Below are 18,934 nucleotides of genomic sequence, written 5' to 3' on the forward strand. Positions count from 1 at the left end.
TTACGAATGAGCTTTATTAATTATCGGTGGGGGCATCTTGTGCAATAGCGAACTTTGCGATTTAGGAAAAGGGAGCAAGGTCAAGAGAAGCAGCCCACAGTCCAAAGTAAAATATGCTTTATTTTCAAAATGTTTATGATGCTGCTTCACAGTCTGTGGCACACTGCTGAACAAGTTCTAAGAATGATCAGGAGTTACATGGAAACCATTTGTTAAACCTTCCCTGTGAATTAGGCTAACTCGTTTTTCCAAACAGTAGCATTTTTGGTTACATTCTTTACTTAAACCTTTTTTTCAGGGGCCTCTAATGGGATTTTTGTTACCTGTGAGAGTTATCCCCTCCTGTAGACGTGCCTGCAAGATCTCACAGGTGGGGAAAGAGTTATCGCCCCTAGTCCTTCTCTACTTAGAAACCTCTCAGAATAACTTGCTCGGTGGTGCTATAAAAATCACGCCTAAAGGTTTCGGGTCTCCTGTTTACCTTCACGCAAAGCAGGCAGCTAGAATTCGTGTGTGCTGGTATTTATAGCAGCGCTGGCTTTGTGTGATAGAGCCCAGTTGCTATGAGGTCCCAGTGCCAGAGAGTTCATGGTGGTACGAGCGTGAGCCTCTGCCTTGACTAAAACACTGTCAACACATCCCCTCACTCGCTTTTTCCTCTCCCACGGCAGAGCAGTCGGTTTTGTTGGTGATGAAATTTGTGTGTGTGTGCGATAATTAATCCATCTGTGGGCTTTGAAGTGTGCTGGGTTTCCTCCTGGATGCCCTCCTTGCTTTGTCTGTGCTGTCTTAGAAAGGACAACTGTTTGTTCTGAGCCGTAAAGAGGATTAAGGAGACTAATCTAAGTGAAAGTTGGCACACGGCACTCAGGGGAAGGACACCCAGCACTGTGGGGTCGATGGAAGCAAAAGAGTGACCCTGTGGCTTAAATCCAAACCATCACAGTATTCAGGTATGTAATCCCAGGGAAAACCTAGAGGAAATTCGACCCTTAAGTAGGCGCTGGGGTCTTCAAGGCTTTTGAGGACATCAGTCCCACCGCTGCAAATTGCTGAGGGCCTCCTGATTCGCTGAGACTGGTTCTGCCAGGCTTGCTGAGGCTTACAGAAGGAGGCAAAAGCATAGGAAATGTGTGATTCTGCAGCTCCCCAGGCACGCTGGTCCAAGGAAATTCTCCCTCCTTTGAGGTGCCGTGTGGGGAACAAGCTGCAATCCCAAATCCGAAGCAGGAGGCAGCTGATGGTCACAGATAAAGGTAATGAATGGAACACAGCAAGTGTTGGAAGGAATGGAATGGAACACCCCGAGTGCTGTTGCTGTAGACAGATGTTCTGTTCCACTTGGACTGAGCATTAAATTTTTCCGTGGAGGCTGATGTCATTCCGATTCCTGAGTTAGGCCTGGGCAGAAGTTAAAGCATCTTTTAAATGTGGTGAGGTGTAACTGCCGTGTGAATAAACAGCTGGAAGTACTTATTACCACCTAAAAATTCGCCCTGCTTAATGTTACTGTAACTCCAGATGCAGTGACAACCCGGGCTGCCTGTGGACAGGAACCAAATGTCAGTGAACTGATTAAAGGTGGGTTGCTGTTCTGTGTCGGGAAAGGGTGGTTTTAAAAAGACCTCAGCTGCTGATGGCAACAAATTAGGGGGCATATAAGGAAAAGGGGAAGATGCATTTATGTTCACAGGATCAGTATTTCTCACAATATATGCAGAAGTGAAACTAAAGAAGATCCTTTGCGTTATACAAAAAGAAAAAAAGAAAATGGCATTCAGTTTGTGGTTTGTTTTTTTTTTTTTCTCATGGCCAGTGGTGTTTACTTGGTCGTGTTCTCAGTTGGAAATGCCGGATTATTCAAGTCAGTTTTCTGAAGTAAGTATCACTGAAGTGGTCGAAGTGACTGGTACACCCAGCCAAAAAAAAAAATATAACAAAAAAAACAACAAACCGGCAGAAAGAGGAAAAAGTTCAGGAGTGAACCATCACCTGAAATTTGTTTATATTTAGTATTGGAAGAAAACAATGGTTTGCAAATGACTTGCAGCTACTGGTAGGAAAAGGATACTGACCCAGCAGAAAAAAGGACAAATTGAATTCAGTACTTAGTGTCAAATCCATTACCTGGAAGGTCGGCAGAAATACAAATAAGTGCAAAAAAACCCCCCAAATTTATTTTAGGGTTAAAAACTTAAGATTGTTTTCTACAAGAAAGTAATTGCAAGTGCTTTTTGCAAAACACGGAAGTTTTGGGGGGGTTTGTTCTTTTTTTTTTTTTTTTCCCTTGCTTTCTAACTCTTCAGGTATTTTATTACTTCAGGACACAGTATGGAATTAGTACAGAAAAGCAGGTGACTGCTTAAATCAGTGCAGTCAAAACAACTGATATTTAATATGATTTAAATAAGCAGAGAGGGTAATTATGTAAAAAACAGTTATTATTTTTTAATGATGGGATTTTTTTCCCCAAGGAGTATTGTATTGGTTAGAAACCACTCAAGTGTGATTAATTACACTAAGAATATATTCTGAATTAGAGACTTTTTTGATTAATGGCCATGCTTTCTGCAAATGCCTGTGAAAGTGTGTTCACAAATAAGCAGAGGTGAAAATATTTATATTCTAACCTGAATTTATGTCTTTTATCATCAAGTGGGAAAATACTAATTTTTTTCCCGTGCCTTCAGGAGTTGGACCTCGATGATCTTTGGGGATCCCTTCCAGCTCAGGTTATTCTCTGTGACTTCACTGATTGCAAGAGGCACTTGGAATGTAATTACAAGGCGTAAAACAAACCTTAGAAAGCTCTTTTAGATGTTTTGGGGTCGGTGGTTTTTTTTTGGCAGTAAGAGTCTGCTTCCAGCGTGGGGAAACTGCGCCCTGTGTTTTTTAATCTGTCTGCTTTTTAGTAGTGCACTTTTTAGAGTGCCTGACTCTCACCTCTGCGACCCGGGTTCGATTCCCGGCCCCCTGGGCAGGTGGAGCTCATCAGCCTTGGTAGGCAATCCACCTAAGAGAAGGTCACTCTAAACAAACCTACATCCTGGGGACCTCACTGCCACTGTCCAAGCTTTGCTCGGCCCCGGCAGATGAACCTCCGGACTAAAGGGTGGGCTCAGTTCAGCGCACGCTGTGTCTCACCTAAAAATCCACTGCGCAGGCTGGAAGGGTTAATGACCTTTCCCAAAAATCTTCACTCACGAAGACTGGCTTTTTAGTAAACAAAGGAAGTGTTGTTTGGGAGCAGATCTCCTTTCCATCTCTCCCAGAGCGCTGCAATTAGCAAGCCCTTCCCTTTCAGATTCCCCTTTTCCTCAAAGGTTGATGCACAGCCTTGGCACAGCAGAGGCTTCCCTGGGTTTTCGAGCTCCCCCACGGTCGCAGATATTGATTTAATCCTTTTCTGAGCTTGACCCACTTGGACGAGCTGAAATAAGGAAGAGCTTATCGTTTGCAAGCTTAAAAGTGGGGCCAGTTGTTGTGGGAAGCGGGGCCAGCAGTTTGGGACAAGGCTGGCTGTGAACCCTCGCTTGGATCAGTGAACATTTTCCAAAGTTACAGCCAGGAGTTCACTGCTCCGTGGAGGTGCCTGTCAGTCTCTACCAGCAAGTACCTCCCTGCAGCCTGCTGTGTGTGCTAACTAAAAAAAAACACCTGTTTTATTGAATGCTATCATTAAATAACTCAAATTAAGCATTTAAATAACAATGAGTTAAAACTCTTCTTCTTCGTCCACCCTGAAACAGAGAACCGGGAAATCTTTTGCGGTTTTAGCTCTTCCGAAGCTTCATTTGCCGCAGGTGAGGCTTTCTGGTAGTAGACAAGTAGATTAGTTCTACCCCTAAGCAAAAACGAAGGGTTTGGGTTGAACTGTGGCCTTAATAGAAGCGTTAGGGCGACTCAGTAACTTTGGGATCTTGCCTGTGTCAGTGAAAGTAGGTACAAGAAAGCAGCAAATGGAGCAATTAAGATAAAAATCTGTGGGCTAAATGCATCTGCCACGAGAAAAAAGCAGTCAGGAGTAAGAGTACTCCCAGAAACGCCAGAGGAAGAGCTGCTAATTATTTCTCACCCCTCCTTTTCAGGGAATGGCCTTCACCTTACACGAGCGGCAAATGCTTGGGCTGCAAGGACTTCTACCTCCTAAAATAGAGACGCAGGACATCCAAGCCTTACGGTTCCACAAGAATTTGGCAAAAATGACAGACCCCTTGGAGAAGTAAGCAGCTCCTCTGGCCTCGTTCTGTCACGCGAGTGAATGGGAATATGGGAGGCGGGAATGAAACGGAAGCTGTAAATGGGAATAACTTGGAAACATGAAAACACCGTGTGGGGATAACCAAAGTTTCCAGTGCCCCACACTGGGTTTTTCGGTTGGTGGGGTGTTTATTTTCGCTTTAGCACAGGAAGCTGCTTTTACCACGTGGCTGGATGAGGTTGGAGAGCTTTTTCTTTTTTTTTTTTTTCTTTATTTTTCCCCAATATCCCGTGGTCGTGAGATAACAGAAAGGAACGTGTGCAAATTATTATTAACAGAGCTGCAAAACCTTCCTGTAACCTGCAGTATGTATTTCTGTAACGTGTAAGATTGGGTGGCAGGTTGTCAGAGCACAGAACTCTTGGTGGGGGGAGGAAGGGGGAGCTGGCACATGCTAGAGAAATATGGATAATGAAGGTAAATTGAGGGTTTGAGGCATGAAAACCTGCATTTTACATGTTCAGTAGCTCCTGCTGGAGGGGAATTGCGAGCTTAGAATTTTGAGTCTCATCACTTGTATTTTTTCCGTATCGGCCTTTTGTTGTTTTACCCACTGGTTTGGTGGGCAAAATGCGAAGGATTTTGGTTTGTTTTATTTTCAGAAAGGCATGTTTTCAGCATCCTGTCTATCTGCATGTAAAAACACACAATCTGCTGAAGGGGAGAGGAGAGCTGGAGTGGTTTGAGGCTCACTGGACCACATCAAAGCTCTTTTGTTCTCATGAAAACTGAAAGACGACTCTTAAATCCGCATCATGTCACTTGCTGATCTGAAACATGTCATGTCCTCTGTACTGGCCAGGTGCCCAGTGGCTGTAGCCCTAAGACGAATTGCTAAGTCATTATCTTTGTGTTGTTGGGTCAGCAGGGCTGAACACAAATCGATACGCGGTGAATTGGTGTGTAAATTTGCAAAAACTCAGGTTTAATTTACACGCCTAAGGTAAGTCCTTCACAGTGAACTTGCTGTTAGGAGTTAAATTGTTTCAGGTGCGTGTTGGCCTTCACAAGACCTTACTGTCAGGACCTTAAACATTTTCTGGATGAAAAGTTCTTTCGCTGGTAATTTTGGTTATAGCAGTGATGAGACTCCCAGCTGCATCCTGCAGTAAATCCACGGGTTGTCTTTTACCACACTCTGTAAGAGTTTGTGCTTTAACTTTTTAGCCTGCGTGGTACGTCACACCCAGTATTTTTATTTCAGCATTTTAGGACTGCTGCTCTCTTTTTTTCCCAGCTTTTGTTCGGTGCTCTCAGTCTGACTTGAGTAGGAGCAGGGATTTTATGAAGAAAGTTGTTTTTTTATTTTGCTTTCACTTTTCTTCACGTAGTTTTAAACGAGCCCGAATACGGAACAGTAAGTGGTGTTTTTGGTTAATTACAGGTATATCTATATAATGGGCATCCAGGAGAGAAATGAAAAACTGTTCTATAGGGTGTTACAGGATGACATTGAACGGCTGATGCCAATTGTGTACACACCAACAGTGGGCCTTGCCTGCTCCCAGTACGGACACATCTTCAGGAGACCAAAGTAAGAACTATGTGTATATGCATACGTGTTTATTGCTGCTACTTTTATTACAATTTTATTATCATATGCCTGCTGTGCTGCCAGGAGTCAGCTTTCAGTTGTTCTGACACAGTAAGTACACTTGGCTGGGGTCTGGTTTGGGTTCAGCAGTGGCTGCAAAACAAATATTCGTGTTACTAGCTCTGTGCTGGGGAAACCAGCTCAGGCTGGTGGTCATTCCAGCTCATTTCCATGGTACTCTCTCTGCAATTCCCAGTGTGCTTCTGGAGCCCTGTTGCTCGAGGGCTTCAGTGCTGTGTGGAGGAAGGGCTGATCCTTCCCTGCTGCTGGGATAAAGGCAGTGAGAAACTCACGGGTGAATGTCTGGAGTAGTGTAAAATCCAGGTAGCATCATGAAACGTGCTCTTACCTTAAGAGTTTCAGAGCAGCCAAGCAGACTTTTGTGTTAGACGTTTGTCCTTTGGATGATTTATGCCAGTGATAGTAGCACTTTTGATTTTAAGGAAATTGTCCTGTTTGACGCTTGAGTTTTACAAAGCAAGGCGAAATTTCTCATTTTCACCCGTAAAATATTTCAGCTTGCCTTTTTTTTTTTGTTTGTTTGTTTTTTTTTTCTTCCAGAGGATTATTTATTTCTATCTCAGACAGAGGCCACATAAGGTCAATTGTGAACAACTGGCCGGAGAACGACGTTAAGGTACCGCCGCTGTGTAATTTTATTTCTAGCTGTTATTTCACCTCATTTTAGGTTTTTTTCAAGACTTATTAGTATTTGATGGAAACGTAAACATTAAATAATGCATCCTTGGCTCTTTGGCGGTGATGGCAAAATGCAGCTCACGAAGACAATGCATGTCTTGAAAAGCAGTGTTTTACTCTGAATGTGAGTTTTTTGGTTCGAGGAGACAGGGATGATGAGAACTGGACTCGCCAGATTTTTTTATTTTACTTCATAAAGTTGGGGAACGCACCTCTGGGTCTTACTTACCGTGTCACTCAGCAGTAGGAAGGGTGATCTTGTCCTCCAGATGAGGCCCAGATTTTGCCATTAAATTCCGTATCACCCAGCTGGGTCGGGAGCCACAGGGCGAGATGAGCTTCACCTTGTACTCTACAAACCTAATTGGTGTCTGGATTTACAAGTGGAAATCCTAAACCCGGGCTACAGGCTGCAGTTCCACGTGGCTGTAATCCTTACCTGGGTCCTCCCACAGGGATTTGAGCAGTGGATGCCAGCAAAGAAAAAGGAGCATAGCAGATTCTAACATTGAGCCTTAAGTAAATTAAGTCATTGCTCTAAGTAAAATATTCCTTGCAGTCTGTTCTTTGTTTGACTGTGCACACACAGCTGAGTTTTTGCCTGGAAAAAAACACAACTGGTGTTGATTTAATCCTTACAAATTTCAGTGATGATGTATAATTTCACCTGCTTTTTTTTGTGTGTGTGTGTGTTTGTTTTTTTTTCTGTCCCCAGGCTGTTGTCGTCACTGACGGAGAAAGAATATTGGGTCTGGGAGACCTAGGAGTGTATGGGATGGGAATTCCAGTGGGGAAACTCTGTTTGTATACAGCCTGTGCAGGAATACATCCAGATAAATGCTTGCCTGTGTGCATCGACGTTGGAACCGATAACATAGTGAGTTGACTGAACTTTGCCTGCCCTGAGTTATCCCCGTGAGAGGTGTTTATTTAAGAGTATTCAGTACTGCAAGAGGATACTTTTATTTGAGCACTTCTGTTTAAGACAAAGCCAAATATTTCATGTAAAGGGTAAGTGATCTGGAATTCACTCCACAGTTACGTATCAGTGACTGAAAAGTGCCGGTTAATTTGCCCCTGAAACGGTGCATTTGGGAGTGACTGGAGTGCTGGAAATAGGCCTGTGAAATAGGCAGTCAGCTTTGACCTGGGCTTTAAGAAGCTGGAAATGTGAGTCAGATTTATTAGAGCACTTCACTGTTCACTTGAAGTATTGATTTGTTCCATTTTAAGAGCATCCATCACCGAGCCCGAGCGCCAGCTGAAGTCACGGGACGTTGGCAGGGGCTGTATAAATGCAGTACCTTCGGTGTGAAATGTGCCCCTGTGAACTCTGCAGAGCCCTGTGCTGAGGAAGTGACTCATCCTGCTGCTCTCTTTGATTTGTTCCTTTTTTTTTTTCAGACGCTCTTAAAAGATCCGTTTTACATGGGCCTGTACCAGAAGAGGGATCGCTCGCAGGTCTACGATGACCTGATTGATGAATTTATGGAAGCCATTACAGACAGGTAGGACAATGAGTTTTCTGCACGGGAAGTGTGGCCAGAACTGCTGGCACAGAAAGACACACTGTCCTTGAAGCAGTCACTTAAGGAATAAGGAGAGGAACAAGAGAGAACACAAGGCTGTCTTTCTGGCCTTGCAGTGATTTTTCTCTGTGACCTAGAACATGCTGCTTGTACTTATTTGTTAAATAGGCACGGAACTGAAACAGGACTGTTTGTAGAAGTGGAAGGCCTGAGGGCATCCTGTTTCCAGAGATAATTGATTAGGTGAAGGATTTGTTTTAAATGGGTTGTCCTTCTTTCTGTGTCTAGTGCTAAGAATAAGATAAGATAAGAACATTTGCCATGTTCTGTAGGTATGGCCAGAACACGCTTATCCAGTTTGAAGACTTTGGAAACCACAACGCTTTCCGTTTCTTAAGAAAATACAGAGAGAAATACTGTACCTTCAATGACGATATCCAAGGTATACCCTTTGTGTTCCTTAACTGCACGTGCAGAAGTCTTTGCCTAAAACCACATAGATCTGTTCAGCTCACCTTAGATTGGTACTGCTTCTACAGGGACAGCTTCAGTGGCCTTGGCAGGACTGCTGGCAGCACAGAAAGCCACTGGCAGACCACTTACAGAGCAGAAGGTGCTGTTCCTTGGGGCAGGAGAGGTGAGTCCTCCTGAGGGCTCTGGAGCAACCACAGATTTAGCCGTGTGTTTTCTCATTCCACGGGACTCGTGGAGGTTTGCATTCTCTGAATTTCATTGCAGAACTTTTTATATGAGGCCGGCTGAAATACATCAGCAAAAGGGACTACCTTAAAACAGGACTGTGTGAAAGGTGTTTTAGGGTTTGCAAGGACTCAAGTCCTTGCAAAAGTCCACATTTTCCTGCGTGGACTTGAAAAAAGTATCGGGGTCTTGCGTGTAGTCAGAGGGAAAATTACCATAAAGTTATGACTTACTAAGAACATCTTGTTAATTTTAATAGCATAGGAGAGAAGTACACAGTGCTTTTCTCAGCAGGTGAAGTCAGTGCGTGTTTGCAGCGGGCACCAGTTACTGGTGCAGCACTGTCAGGAGGAGCACTGGCTGTGCTTCTTGGTACATCAGCACAATTGCTTCTGTGGTGCTGACAAAATAACTTAATTAGCTGAAGGCCCTGATTGCAGTAATTGGCCAGTGTTGCACTGAGCTCTGCCTTATTTCTCCTGCCAGACCCAGCAGCGTGTGCAGCGAGCCAAGAGAAAGGACGCAGGGGGGAAGCAGTGCCAGCCAGGATTTTCTTCCCTCAGCCCTCAGCATCTCCTTTCTGCCCTCTGCAAGGCCCTTATGTTGGGCAGCAGGAACAGAGGGAAGTCTGGAGTTTTTGGAGCTGGGCACAGAGCACTACTCTGTGGTTTCCTGACCGGAGGGCTGCAGCACTGAGTCGTTCTTGCTGCCTGGCTGGGCTGCTTTATTGTGGCTCCTGAGCTGGTACAGGCACAGGAGCACAGCAGGAAAGCTGCCCCTCTGCTTTTTTGCTTGAAGGTGTGTCACTGTTGTCCCAGGAGTCTGCCCCCATTTTGGCAAGCATTCGCTGTGTCTCAGAGCTGAAGGATTCTTGTGGGGATCTTGAACAGGGTGGCGTGTTTGCGATGACAGACAGACCTCTCTTGTGACTTGTTAAAAATCGAAGTCCTTTTATATCCACAAGGCTGCCCTGGGAATTGCAAACCTCATTGTTATGGCCATGGTGGAAAGTGGTGTTTCTGCCGAGGAAGCCTACGGGAGAATATGGATGTTTGACAAACACGGTTTGCTGGTCCAGGTAGGGGTGCACCGTGCCTTGAAATATCACAGTACAGGCGGCCGGTGGTCTCCCTGTGTCCTTCTCACAAAAACAACCAATGTTTCACCTAAAGGGCCGAGAACAAAAGGTGGATTCCAACCAAGAACCGTTTACACACCGGGCTCCAGAGCAGATACCAAAGACGTTTGTAGAGGCGGTGAATGTACTTCGGCCTTCAGCCATCATCGGTAAGTGAGGTTACTGTTGTTTCTGTAATTTTAGGTCGTTTGCTGCCCTTTAAATTGCTAATGTGGCTCCAGGGAGGCTGGAGGCAGCGATCTGCGTTTCTGCTGGTGCAAATGAGATGAAAATGTGAGGTCGATTTTCTGCTTAGAAACATACTGAGCTGCAGGTTGTGCTGGGGAGAGTGAGTGTTCCTCCTGCACCTTGGTAACAGAGAGCAGCCACAAACACCGTGCTTTCTGCTTTACAGGAGTCCCCTAACTTGAGTTGTTTCGGGAGGGTTTTTTCTGACCTTCCTTCCCCCAGTCAGCTTCTCTGGTCAGACTCTGCCAGCAGAAAGGCTTGAAGGAGCAGTTCCTTGCTGCAGACCACCAGTGCCTGTCAGGTCACTGGCACCTGTAGGTATTTATTTATAACTGTGCCTGCCTGCAGGAAACAGATAAGATTACAGGTATTTCCCGGTATGACTGCAATTGCCTTTGCACAAGATTTACTTGGAAAAGAAAAGGTGGGTTTTTTTTAGCTGAGTTAGCTACCCTGAAGCTTGTAGCCACTGTACAAACATAACACCGTTTCAGTGTGTTTGTACCTCTGGGTTTGGGTGTGGTCAGAAACACCGGTGTCAGGTGTGCATTGTTAACACCCAGCCAGGATGAATCACCTGTGGAGAACCTGTAATTCCCACCTGATTATCCAGGACAGCCGTTTTTTTTTTGCATGCATCAGTACAGAAGATCATGTAAAACAGGCTTTTGGAACACATTAATTAGGTGCTCCTGTGAAAACCCTGAAGTACAGGCAGCCCCCCAGCAGCGCCTGTGTTCCACCTCCAGCTGCTGGAGGAGCTTTGCCCTGCATGGGAGACCCCAGGGGTGACATGAGCTTCACCTACAGCCGCTGTGTCGCCTGCCCTGAGGTACTGATCCCGTTTTTGTGTGCTTCTGCAGGAGTGGCAGGGGCTGGGAGGCTCTTCTCCCACGACGTGATCAAAGCCATGGCTGCCATCAACGAGCGACCCATCATATTCGCGCTGAGCAACCCCACGGTGAAGGCTGAGTGCACGGCAGAGGAGGCATACACGTTAACAGAGGTGTGTGATGGCTGATAGCACTGTTTGCTCACTGCCAGGAGCCGGGTTGGTTCATTAGTGCTTGGACTTGGTGGGGTAGGAACACAGATCTTCCTTCGCCTCCTGGCGAAAGTAAACGGAGGTGGTTTGAAAAGAGGCCCTGATCCTTCAGATGACGTTTTGCAAGGCCTGAAACAGCCTAAGTCTTTTTACTGCCTTTGAAGAGAGTGACCAGCAGGTGCTGTAATGGCTGAGTAAAGTCCTTAAAGCGGGTGGTGTCATAGAATCATAGAATCATAGAATCAATTGGGTTGGAGAAGACCTCCGAGATCATCGAGTCCAACCCTTGGTCCAAATCCAGTCCATTTACTAGATCATGGCACTCAGTGCCACGTCCAATCTGCGTTTAAAAATCTCCAGGGATGGTGAATCCACCACCTCTCTGGGCAGCCCATTCCAATGCCTGATTACTCTCTCTGTAAAGAATTTTCTCCTGATATCCAACTTAAATTTCCCCTGGCGGAGTGTCCTTGCATCAGCCCAGGAGTTCAGTCATGCGGGTCAGAACTTGTGCCATTCACAGTGACCCACGGGGACCTGTGTCCCCCCCGGGGCAGGTGGTGGCCTCTGTCCCCACTGACAGCATCTGTGCCTTGTGCACTGGCACAAACACACCTCATTCTGCACCTTTGCCTCAAAGCCACTGTGCCTGGGGGGCTTGGAGGTCGAGGTTTTGGGGTGTTTTTTTCTTAGTAGCTGTGTTGTTATCTTAACAGCACATCCAGACCTTGGGTTTGCCTTTAAAGGGGAAGGTCTTCTGTCCTTCTGCACAGCTTTTGTGTAAAACTAATCATGTCTGAAGGGAGCCCGAGGGGAAGGAGGTGGGGGCATGGGAGCATGGGGCAGACAGAGCACTGGCTGTAAGGCTTTGAACTGGCTGGTGGTGCCTTTCCTTTACACTGCAGGCTGCAGCTGGCTGTGATCCCTCCTCAGGCCACAGGGCCTGCCTGCAGACTTCAGGGCTGGGGCTCTTGAAAAGAACTTCTTTTTTTTCCTTTTTTTTTTTTTTTTTGTAAATACAATCCCAAATCAAGTGACTCATGTGTGAAAATCGGTGGGTGGAGCTCTTTCCTTGTGTCTTGATGCAGAACTGTAGACTCCTTCCTTCTTGCTCTGTTAGTGTGGCTCAGTTTCCAGCATTACAGCCCCAGCAGTGTCAGTGTCACAGCGGGAAGGGCAGAATTCCATGTCTCCATTTGACACCCGGATTCTCTTCCATGTCAGTTCGGAGGGAACTCCCGCTACAGAGATTTGCAAGTCAAGAGTGAGCTCTGGAATAACAGCCTCTGGACAAAATCTGGATCTTCCAACAGTAGAATCACAGAATTTTCAGGTTGGAAAAGAACTCCAATACCACGGAGTCCAACTGTTCCCCAGCACTGCCAAGGCCACCACTAACCCCTGTCCCCAAGTGCCACATCCACAGGGCTTTTAACTCCCTCCAGGGATGGGGGCTCCAACACTGCCCTGGGCAGCTGTGCCAGGGATGGACAGCCCCTTCCTTGAAGGAATTTTCCCCAGTATCCAATCTAAACCTCCTCTGGCACAACTTGAGGCCGTTTCCTCTCCTCCTGTGCCTCGTTCCCTGGCAGCAGAGCTCAGTTCCTCCCTGGATCCATCAGGGAGTTGCAGAGCCAGAAGGTCCCCCCTGAGCCTCCTTTTCTCCAGGACGAGCCCCCCCAGCTCCCTCAGCCCCTCCTGCTGCTCCAACCCCTTCCCCAGCTCCATTCCCTTCCCGGGACAAACTTTTAAATTAAGATGGTTTAATCTCTCTCAGATATTCTGCATTAGTCAGAATAGTGAGTTGGGCAGTGTTGCAGTACATGAAATTAAATTCCAGTATCTCGGACAGCAAGTAAACAAGAGTTAGTTATGCAGCCAAGACTTTGTCTGGCATGAATAAATGTAGAAACTACTGGCATCTCTGGCTGGAGGAGGCCAGCAGCACGGCTAGAGGGGAATCACCCTAATTTTTGCTGGCAGTTTTTACAGAAATGGGTTATTTGGACAGTTAAATGTTACTGGTCGGTAAATGAACGGGTGTGATTTGGTTCCAGTCCTTATTAATAAAATTGGTGATGTTTCTGTCTCTTTAACCTTTTCTCCCCTTCTGCTGTTTGTTTTCCTAGTTCTTTTTAGCTCTCTGAAATGTACTGAGTTTACCCATAGTTTGCCCTTCAAAATATACTTTTCCCTTCAGGATGCAGTAACTACCTAGAAAATGGACAACATGGTCTCCAGAGGCCCCTTCCAACCCAAACTATTCTGTGATTCTCTGCAAATCTCCAACTTTATTTATTTTGTCACTTAACTAATCAAGTTTGTCAGGCCGTTAAGGGATCGGGCTGTCACCCCGTGTGTGTCCTGGCCTTGGGAACAGCCTGACCCTGGCTGGTGTGAAATCTTAGGCCAAACAAGGAAGTCAGCAAGGATATGAAGATGCACCATCACCAACCTTTTATTCTTTTAATTTTTTTTTCCCACTAGGTGGCACCTGTGGATGCCTCTGTGTGTTCTGTTCTGTTCTCTAAAAATCCATATGTTCTCCTCCCTTCTCAAAAAGGGAGGAAACGCCATAGGTATGCCCTGACATTTAAACACAGCTCCCAAGTCTTTAGCTTCTTCAGTAATTGTCCTCGAACACCGAGGTCCTGGGGAGCCCTAAATGTTTTACGCTAATGTTATTAAACCTGTTACTCAGTGTCAAGATGCTTTGCCTTCAGGGGGTTTTAGTGCTCGAGGAAGAGGTCGTTTATTTGGAGGGTGTAGTTCACGCTCAGAGATGTTTTAACATCCTGTGCCTGAGAGGTTCCTCGAAGTCGCTGCTGCCTTAATGAGCGAGGCGTGGTAAAACAGATAAATGGCTTCCCTGCCTCAGCTCAAAGCGTGTGCTTGTCTCCTGCCTCCAGATTGCTCTTTAGCAGCTGCCTGACTGTGTGGGTATTCCTCTGTCCCACAGGGCCGTTGCTTGTTTGCCAGTGGCAGTCCCTTTGACCTGGTGACTCTGAAGGACGGGAGGACCTTCAAGCCCGGCCAAGGAAACAACGCTTACATTTTCCCAGGTGATAAATAAACCCCCCCTTCTTTTAATCTCTTTAAGACGGGGCTGTTTGCGCTTTTTCTTGCCTTGCCACAGCTAGGGAAGCAGCGTGAGGAGATGTTGCCATCTGTTAAAGCTGAGGACTCGTAAAAATGAGAGAAAAGCAGTTCAGGACGGATGTTAGGCACGTGCAGCTCCACATGTGACACAGTGAGCTCACCCAGATGAGTATTTGTAAGAAAGCAAAAGAGTGCCATTAAAGGCTTTGGAAGCTGCTGCATTATGGGTTCCCCTGATTGTTTTTCGTTTTTTTTTGGGAGGGGGGAGGAGGAGAGAATAAATGTTAATGTGCGCTTGAAGTAATGTTAATAATTCTTGGAGTCAATAATTCTCGGAGTCGCGTCTGTGCAAATATTTTCAGAAATAACGTTCTAGATGACTCCCAGCCTCCCGTCAGCAGGCTGCACACTGCGGGGTGATGTGGCCCTCATGGCAGTGATTTCATTTTAGGCGTGGCTCTGGCTGTGATCCTCAGCAGCGTCCGGCACATCAGCGACAAGGTTTTCCTGGAGGCTGCTAAGGTGAGTGTGGAAGCAGAGCAGGCTGTGTCTGACACGACAGTGGGTGGCTTGGTGGGCAGCTTCTCAAGTCTTGATGAAACTCTGGTTTCCTGTCTGATTTCTCTTGGGTTTATCCCTCCACAATGGTAAAAAACTGCCAAACACGTGGTGGTCAGTTCTGCAGGCACGTCATGCTCTTGTAACTTCCACGGTTATGGGGAACTCGTCCTCCAAAGAACCAGGATCTTATTTTGCTAAGTGCTTAACCATCAGGGTTTGCTGATGTGGGCTCAGATGGAGAATCTGGGGGTTTTGACTGCATTACTCCTGTGCTTTGGGGGCACTCTGGTAATAAGAGCACTGCAGCTTGATTCTCCCAGGTGTTTCAGGATGCTGTTGGTCACATAAATGAAACCACTTTGTTCTTCTAACTCAGGCACTGGCAGAACAGTTGAGTGATGAAGAACTCGCACAAGGAAGACTTTACCCTCCACTGTCCAATATCAGGGAAGTTTCTATTTCTATCGCTGTCAAGGTGAGTATGAAGCATAAGAGTGGTCTGCACTAGAAGTGGCTTGTGTGTACATTAACCTCCTGAACTGCACAGGGACACGAGGTGCTTGGGCACAGGACGCCCAGCTCTTTGTGCCTTTGGGAGGAGATGCTCGTACAAGCACACAGTTTGTTTGATGGTGGGCCAAAGCAATCCTCCTCTGAGTTTCGGACCCTGAGCTTTCAGGTCCCTGCCGAGGCGCTTGGGAATTGTAGCCGGGATTTTGGCGTTTCCCTTCCCGGGCTGTGTGAGCCCAGGGCACGGCCTGGGCGCTGTGAGCCTGGGCGCTGTGAGCCTGGGCGCTGCGCCGTGGCTGCAGCCACAGGCACGGGGGGCTGCAGCGGTGGTTTGGCTTTGCAGGTGATGGAGTTTTTGTACGCCAACAACATGGCTTTCCATTACCCCGAGCCCGAGGACAAGGACCGCTACATCCGCTCCAAGGTCTGGTCCTACGAGTACGAGTCCTTCATGCCAGACGTGTACGACTGGCCCGAGTCCAAGGTCCACTGAGGCGCCGCCGCGCTCCTCAGGCAGCATCTTCTACTCTGCAGGGATCCCTTTTTCAGACCAACTTAAATCATAATCTGTAATTTATTTTCGCTCGTTTCGTTGTCTTTTCCCCCCTCCCCTCCCCACCCCCTTTGCTCTGTTTTTTTCACTCGAGGTTGATTTCTCCCCACTCCCTCCCCTCTCCCCCCCAGTTCACCTGTTAAACTGTATGGATGATGGCATCCTGCCACAGGGATGAGAGAGCCCTCCAAAACGAATCTGAACGATGACATTGCATTTCCTGCTTAGAGCCAGCGCCACACTGAAGAATTCTATTAATGATGTTTTAGCTAAACGAGTTTGACGACGAGCTTATAGCTCCCCCTCATCGCTGCCTGATCTCCTGAATGATTTGTTTCTGCCTTTAATAATCAGTCTTCTAATTGCCCTGGCGTTGTCACACGGTGACATCAACAGAGAGCACTTGTCAAAAAAAAAAAAAAAAAAAGCCCCAGCTGCTTCAAGGTAAATTTAACAGTCCGGTGGGCTTTGTTTGATGTTTAAAGATGCCCGTGTCCAGGCTTCTTGGCGGCATTGTCTGCTCCGTTTCCTTGAGCAGCAGCGCCGTGTACGCCTCTGGAATCTGCAGCAGAGCTTTTGCTTTTTTTGTTTTCATCACCGCGTGCAATCTGTTCTCGGGAAAAATGTGAGCTGGTTGAAATTATCCTTGGAAAGCCTGAAAACAGTATTAATCACTTCGTAGCTTTTGAAAACAGAGCTGTGCTGTCACATAACAAATTTTTATCAGGTAAGCGCAGGATCTGAAGTAATAACCAGAAATCTTTTAGAGGTTTTACAATGAGATTTTATGCACTGGACTGCGAGGTGAGGTACCAAAGGATTTTTCTTTATTTCTTAAAATTTTTTTCTTCTGAGTTTTTCTCCCTTGCATCCCCTTGTTCTCACAGAAAGACTCGTGTATGATGTCTTTATGAATTGCTGACTCGAAAACTCCTGAGTGGGCTCACTCACCACTTTGAACTAACACTCCACGGGCAGCTGACGAAGCTGAAACAGCAAGTGTTGACAGGCAGCTATTAACACACCCATTTACGCAGGTTTGGCTGAGTGTTTCCTGTGGTCTCAGTCCGGTGTTTTCAGGTCAGTCTGAGCGCTGGACTCTAAAGATGCAAAGCCTGCGAGCTCTGCCTTGATCACTCCACCTTCCTCGCTCCATTTACAGGCTCAGCTCCTCAGAGCTCTTGTGTGAGAACAAAAACTGCAGGCTGAATTTTTTTTTTCCTTGAAATGGACGGCCCTGCACGTTTGTTTACAGATGCCGCAGCGTGCGCTGGTGTCAGGCTGTTTGTTTCATGGGTGTGGGGCCGAAGTGCCCTCTGTTACTTTGTACGGGCAGGCAAGGACACTCTGTGATAGCTGCAGCTTCCCTGGATCTGTTCTCTGCAGCAGGAGCAGCGATATGTCAGGAACAGAAATAAAGATAAGGTGCTGTTCCGCAGTTTGCTGCATCAAGGCACAGAAAAAAGGACAAGAGTAAATAAATAGATATATGTAGCGAGGCTGTGCTGGCAAACGGGAGGGCAGAATCCAAAGACATAAAGTAAAGCTTGCCCAGGATTTAACCATGGCAAGCAACCTCTCTCACGTCTTCATTTATGTGGGAAAACGCAGTCTCCACAGAATAGGCCAAAAATAGAGCAGGGGAAGACAGTCTCAGCACCCCCTTTGGACGTGATCTCTGGCACTTACGGCCCAATATCCGGGTTTGAAATTATGTTCGTGTATTGAAATGCAAAGAACAGTAAGCTTTGGGAAGGCTTTACCTAAGTGGGGGCAGAAGACTGATTATATAAACACAGAAAACAGTGGTGTGGGGAAGAAACTGTGGTATCCAACCTGTGGTAAAGGGCTGTGTGGTGGGGCTCGAAGTGCTTCATTGCCAAGTCGGGCAATGCACGGGGTTTGGAACTTGCACATGTAATATAAAGACCAACACACACATAATATGATGTTTTTACAGAGAATGCTTTTTTCATCTATTTTTGCTATGCCTGGTTTTTATTGTATTTAAATTTTTTGTGATCTTCCTGGAGATTATTTATTTAGTGTATGAATTGGTTTTTTGCCTTCCGAAAAAATCCAGCTCTGTCTGAGGCCTGTTGTAGTGTGTCAGTGGGGTTCTGCATCACTGGATTCCAGTATACTGGGAACACACACTCCCTCCCTTCTGCCAGGAGTCTAATTAGGCAGATGAGTAACAAAAATACCCAATGCACTGATCTCATGTCCGGGCTGAGAACGGTCACAGAGGCAGAGCAATCGGTCCCTGAGTACAACTCTGTCTCAGAAAATAAAGATCTGCGTCCACCTCTTCAGTCTGATTATTTTTTTTCCAGGCAAGAAGTGCAGTCACTGTCCATAACCAGTGGGTGTTGATAGTCCTCAGGAGAACCTGGAGCTGGGGAAAGCAGTGTTACCTGTGCACAGCAGGAGTTTTTGCCTGGGGCAGGAGTGACTGCGGTTCCCAGAGGCAGCTCTGGCCTCTGTCACACACGGGGAGGACGCCTGTTCTGTGCAGTGCAGTCTCTTCCCTTCCTGGCACGGGCTCCCTGCTGTCTTTAAGCAGATGCCAAGGGGGATTGTTGAGAACTGGCTGGCAGTGGGGGTTTTCCCAAGTACCTGCATAATTTTTCTGGGAATCCAGCAGCACAGGTGAGGGAGAAATCAGTCCTTGGCTGACCTGGAGGCTCCGGTTAGAAAAGTGCCCAGCCCTGGTGGGGCTGTGGGCTTGTCAGAGCTCAGGGGCAGAGAAGGCCTGGCTGTGCCCCCCTGAGCTGTCCCTGTCAGGGCAGCTGGGTGGTACCAGTCAGACCTTATCTGTTACTCCCATGGGCTTTGTCTGACCAGGTTCTTTAGATTGCAGTAGAGAGGTGGTGGAATTTTCCCTTTAATGTGCAGCCATTGCTTTCTGTTGGCAACAGGCAACGTGCCAGCTCACGGTTTAAATCCATTTTGCCCTCCCTTTTGCCTTTTCCAGAATTTTTTTTTCTAAAGGTGCATAAGTCCATCTTCAGTCTT

General features: G+C 46.7%; 1 protein-coding gene across 3 annotated transcripts in view; it reads left to right on the plus strand.

Annotated features, from left to right (window-relative positions):
* Positions 1–18,231, plus strand: part of ME2 (malic enzyme 2) — a 30,312-nt gene extending 12,081 nt beyond the window's left edge. For all 3 annotated transcript variants that reach the window (XM_039388855.1, XM_027749428.2, XM_039388856.1), the window contains exons 3-16: positions 4,089–4,222; positions 5,646–5,795; positions 6,417–6,492; positions 7,270–7,431; positions 7,959–8,062; positions 8,416–8,525; positions 8,623–8,720; positions 9,747–9,860; positions 9,955–10,069; positions 11,012–11,154; positions 14,153–14,255; positions 14,744–14,814; positions 15,230–15,328; positions 15,707–18,231. In XM_039388855.1, coding sequence (XP_039244789.1) covers positions 4,089–4,222; positions 5,646–5,795; positions 6,417–6,492; positions 7,270–7,431; positions 7,959–8,062; positions 8,416–8,525; positions 8,623–8,720; positions 9,747–9,860; positions 9,955–10,069; positions 11,012–11,154; positions 14,153–14,255; positions 14,744–14,814; positions 15,230–15,328; positions 15,707–15,856 — 1,629 coding nt within the window. In that variant the 3' untranslated portion in view covers positions 15,857–18,231. The remainder of the gene's footprint in view (positions 1–4,088; positions 4,223–5,645; positions 5,796–6,416; positions 6,493–7,269; positions 7,432–7,958; positions 8,063–8,415; positions 8,526–8,622; positions 8,721–9,746; positions 9,861–9,954; positions 10,070–11,011; positions 11,155–14,152; positions 14,256–14,743; positions 14,815–15,229; positions 15,329–15,706) is intronic.
* Positions 18,232–18,934: the final 703 nt, after the last annotated feature.

Source organism: Pipra filicauda, unplaced genomic scaffold (assembly GCF_003945595.2).
Source record: "Pipra filicauda isolate LSUMZ 115617 unplaced genomic scaffold, ASM394559v2 scaffold690_size370485_pilon, whole genome shotgun sequence".
Classification (NCBI taxonomy): Eukaryota; Metazoa; Chordata; class Aves; order Passeriformes; family Pipridae; genus Pipra; species Pipra filicauda.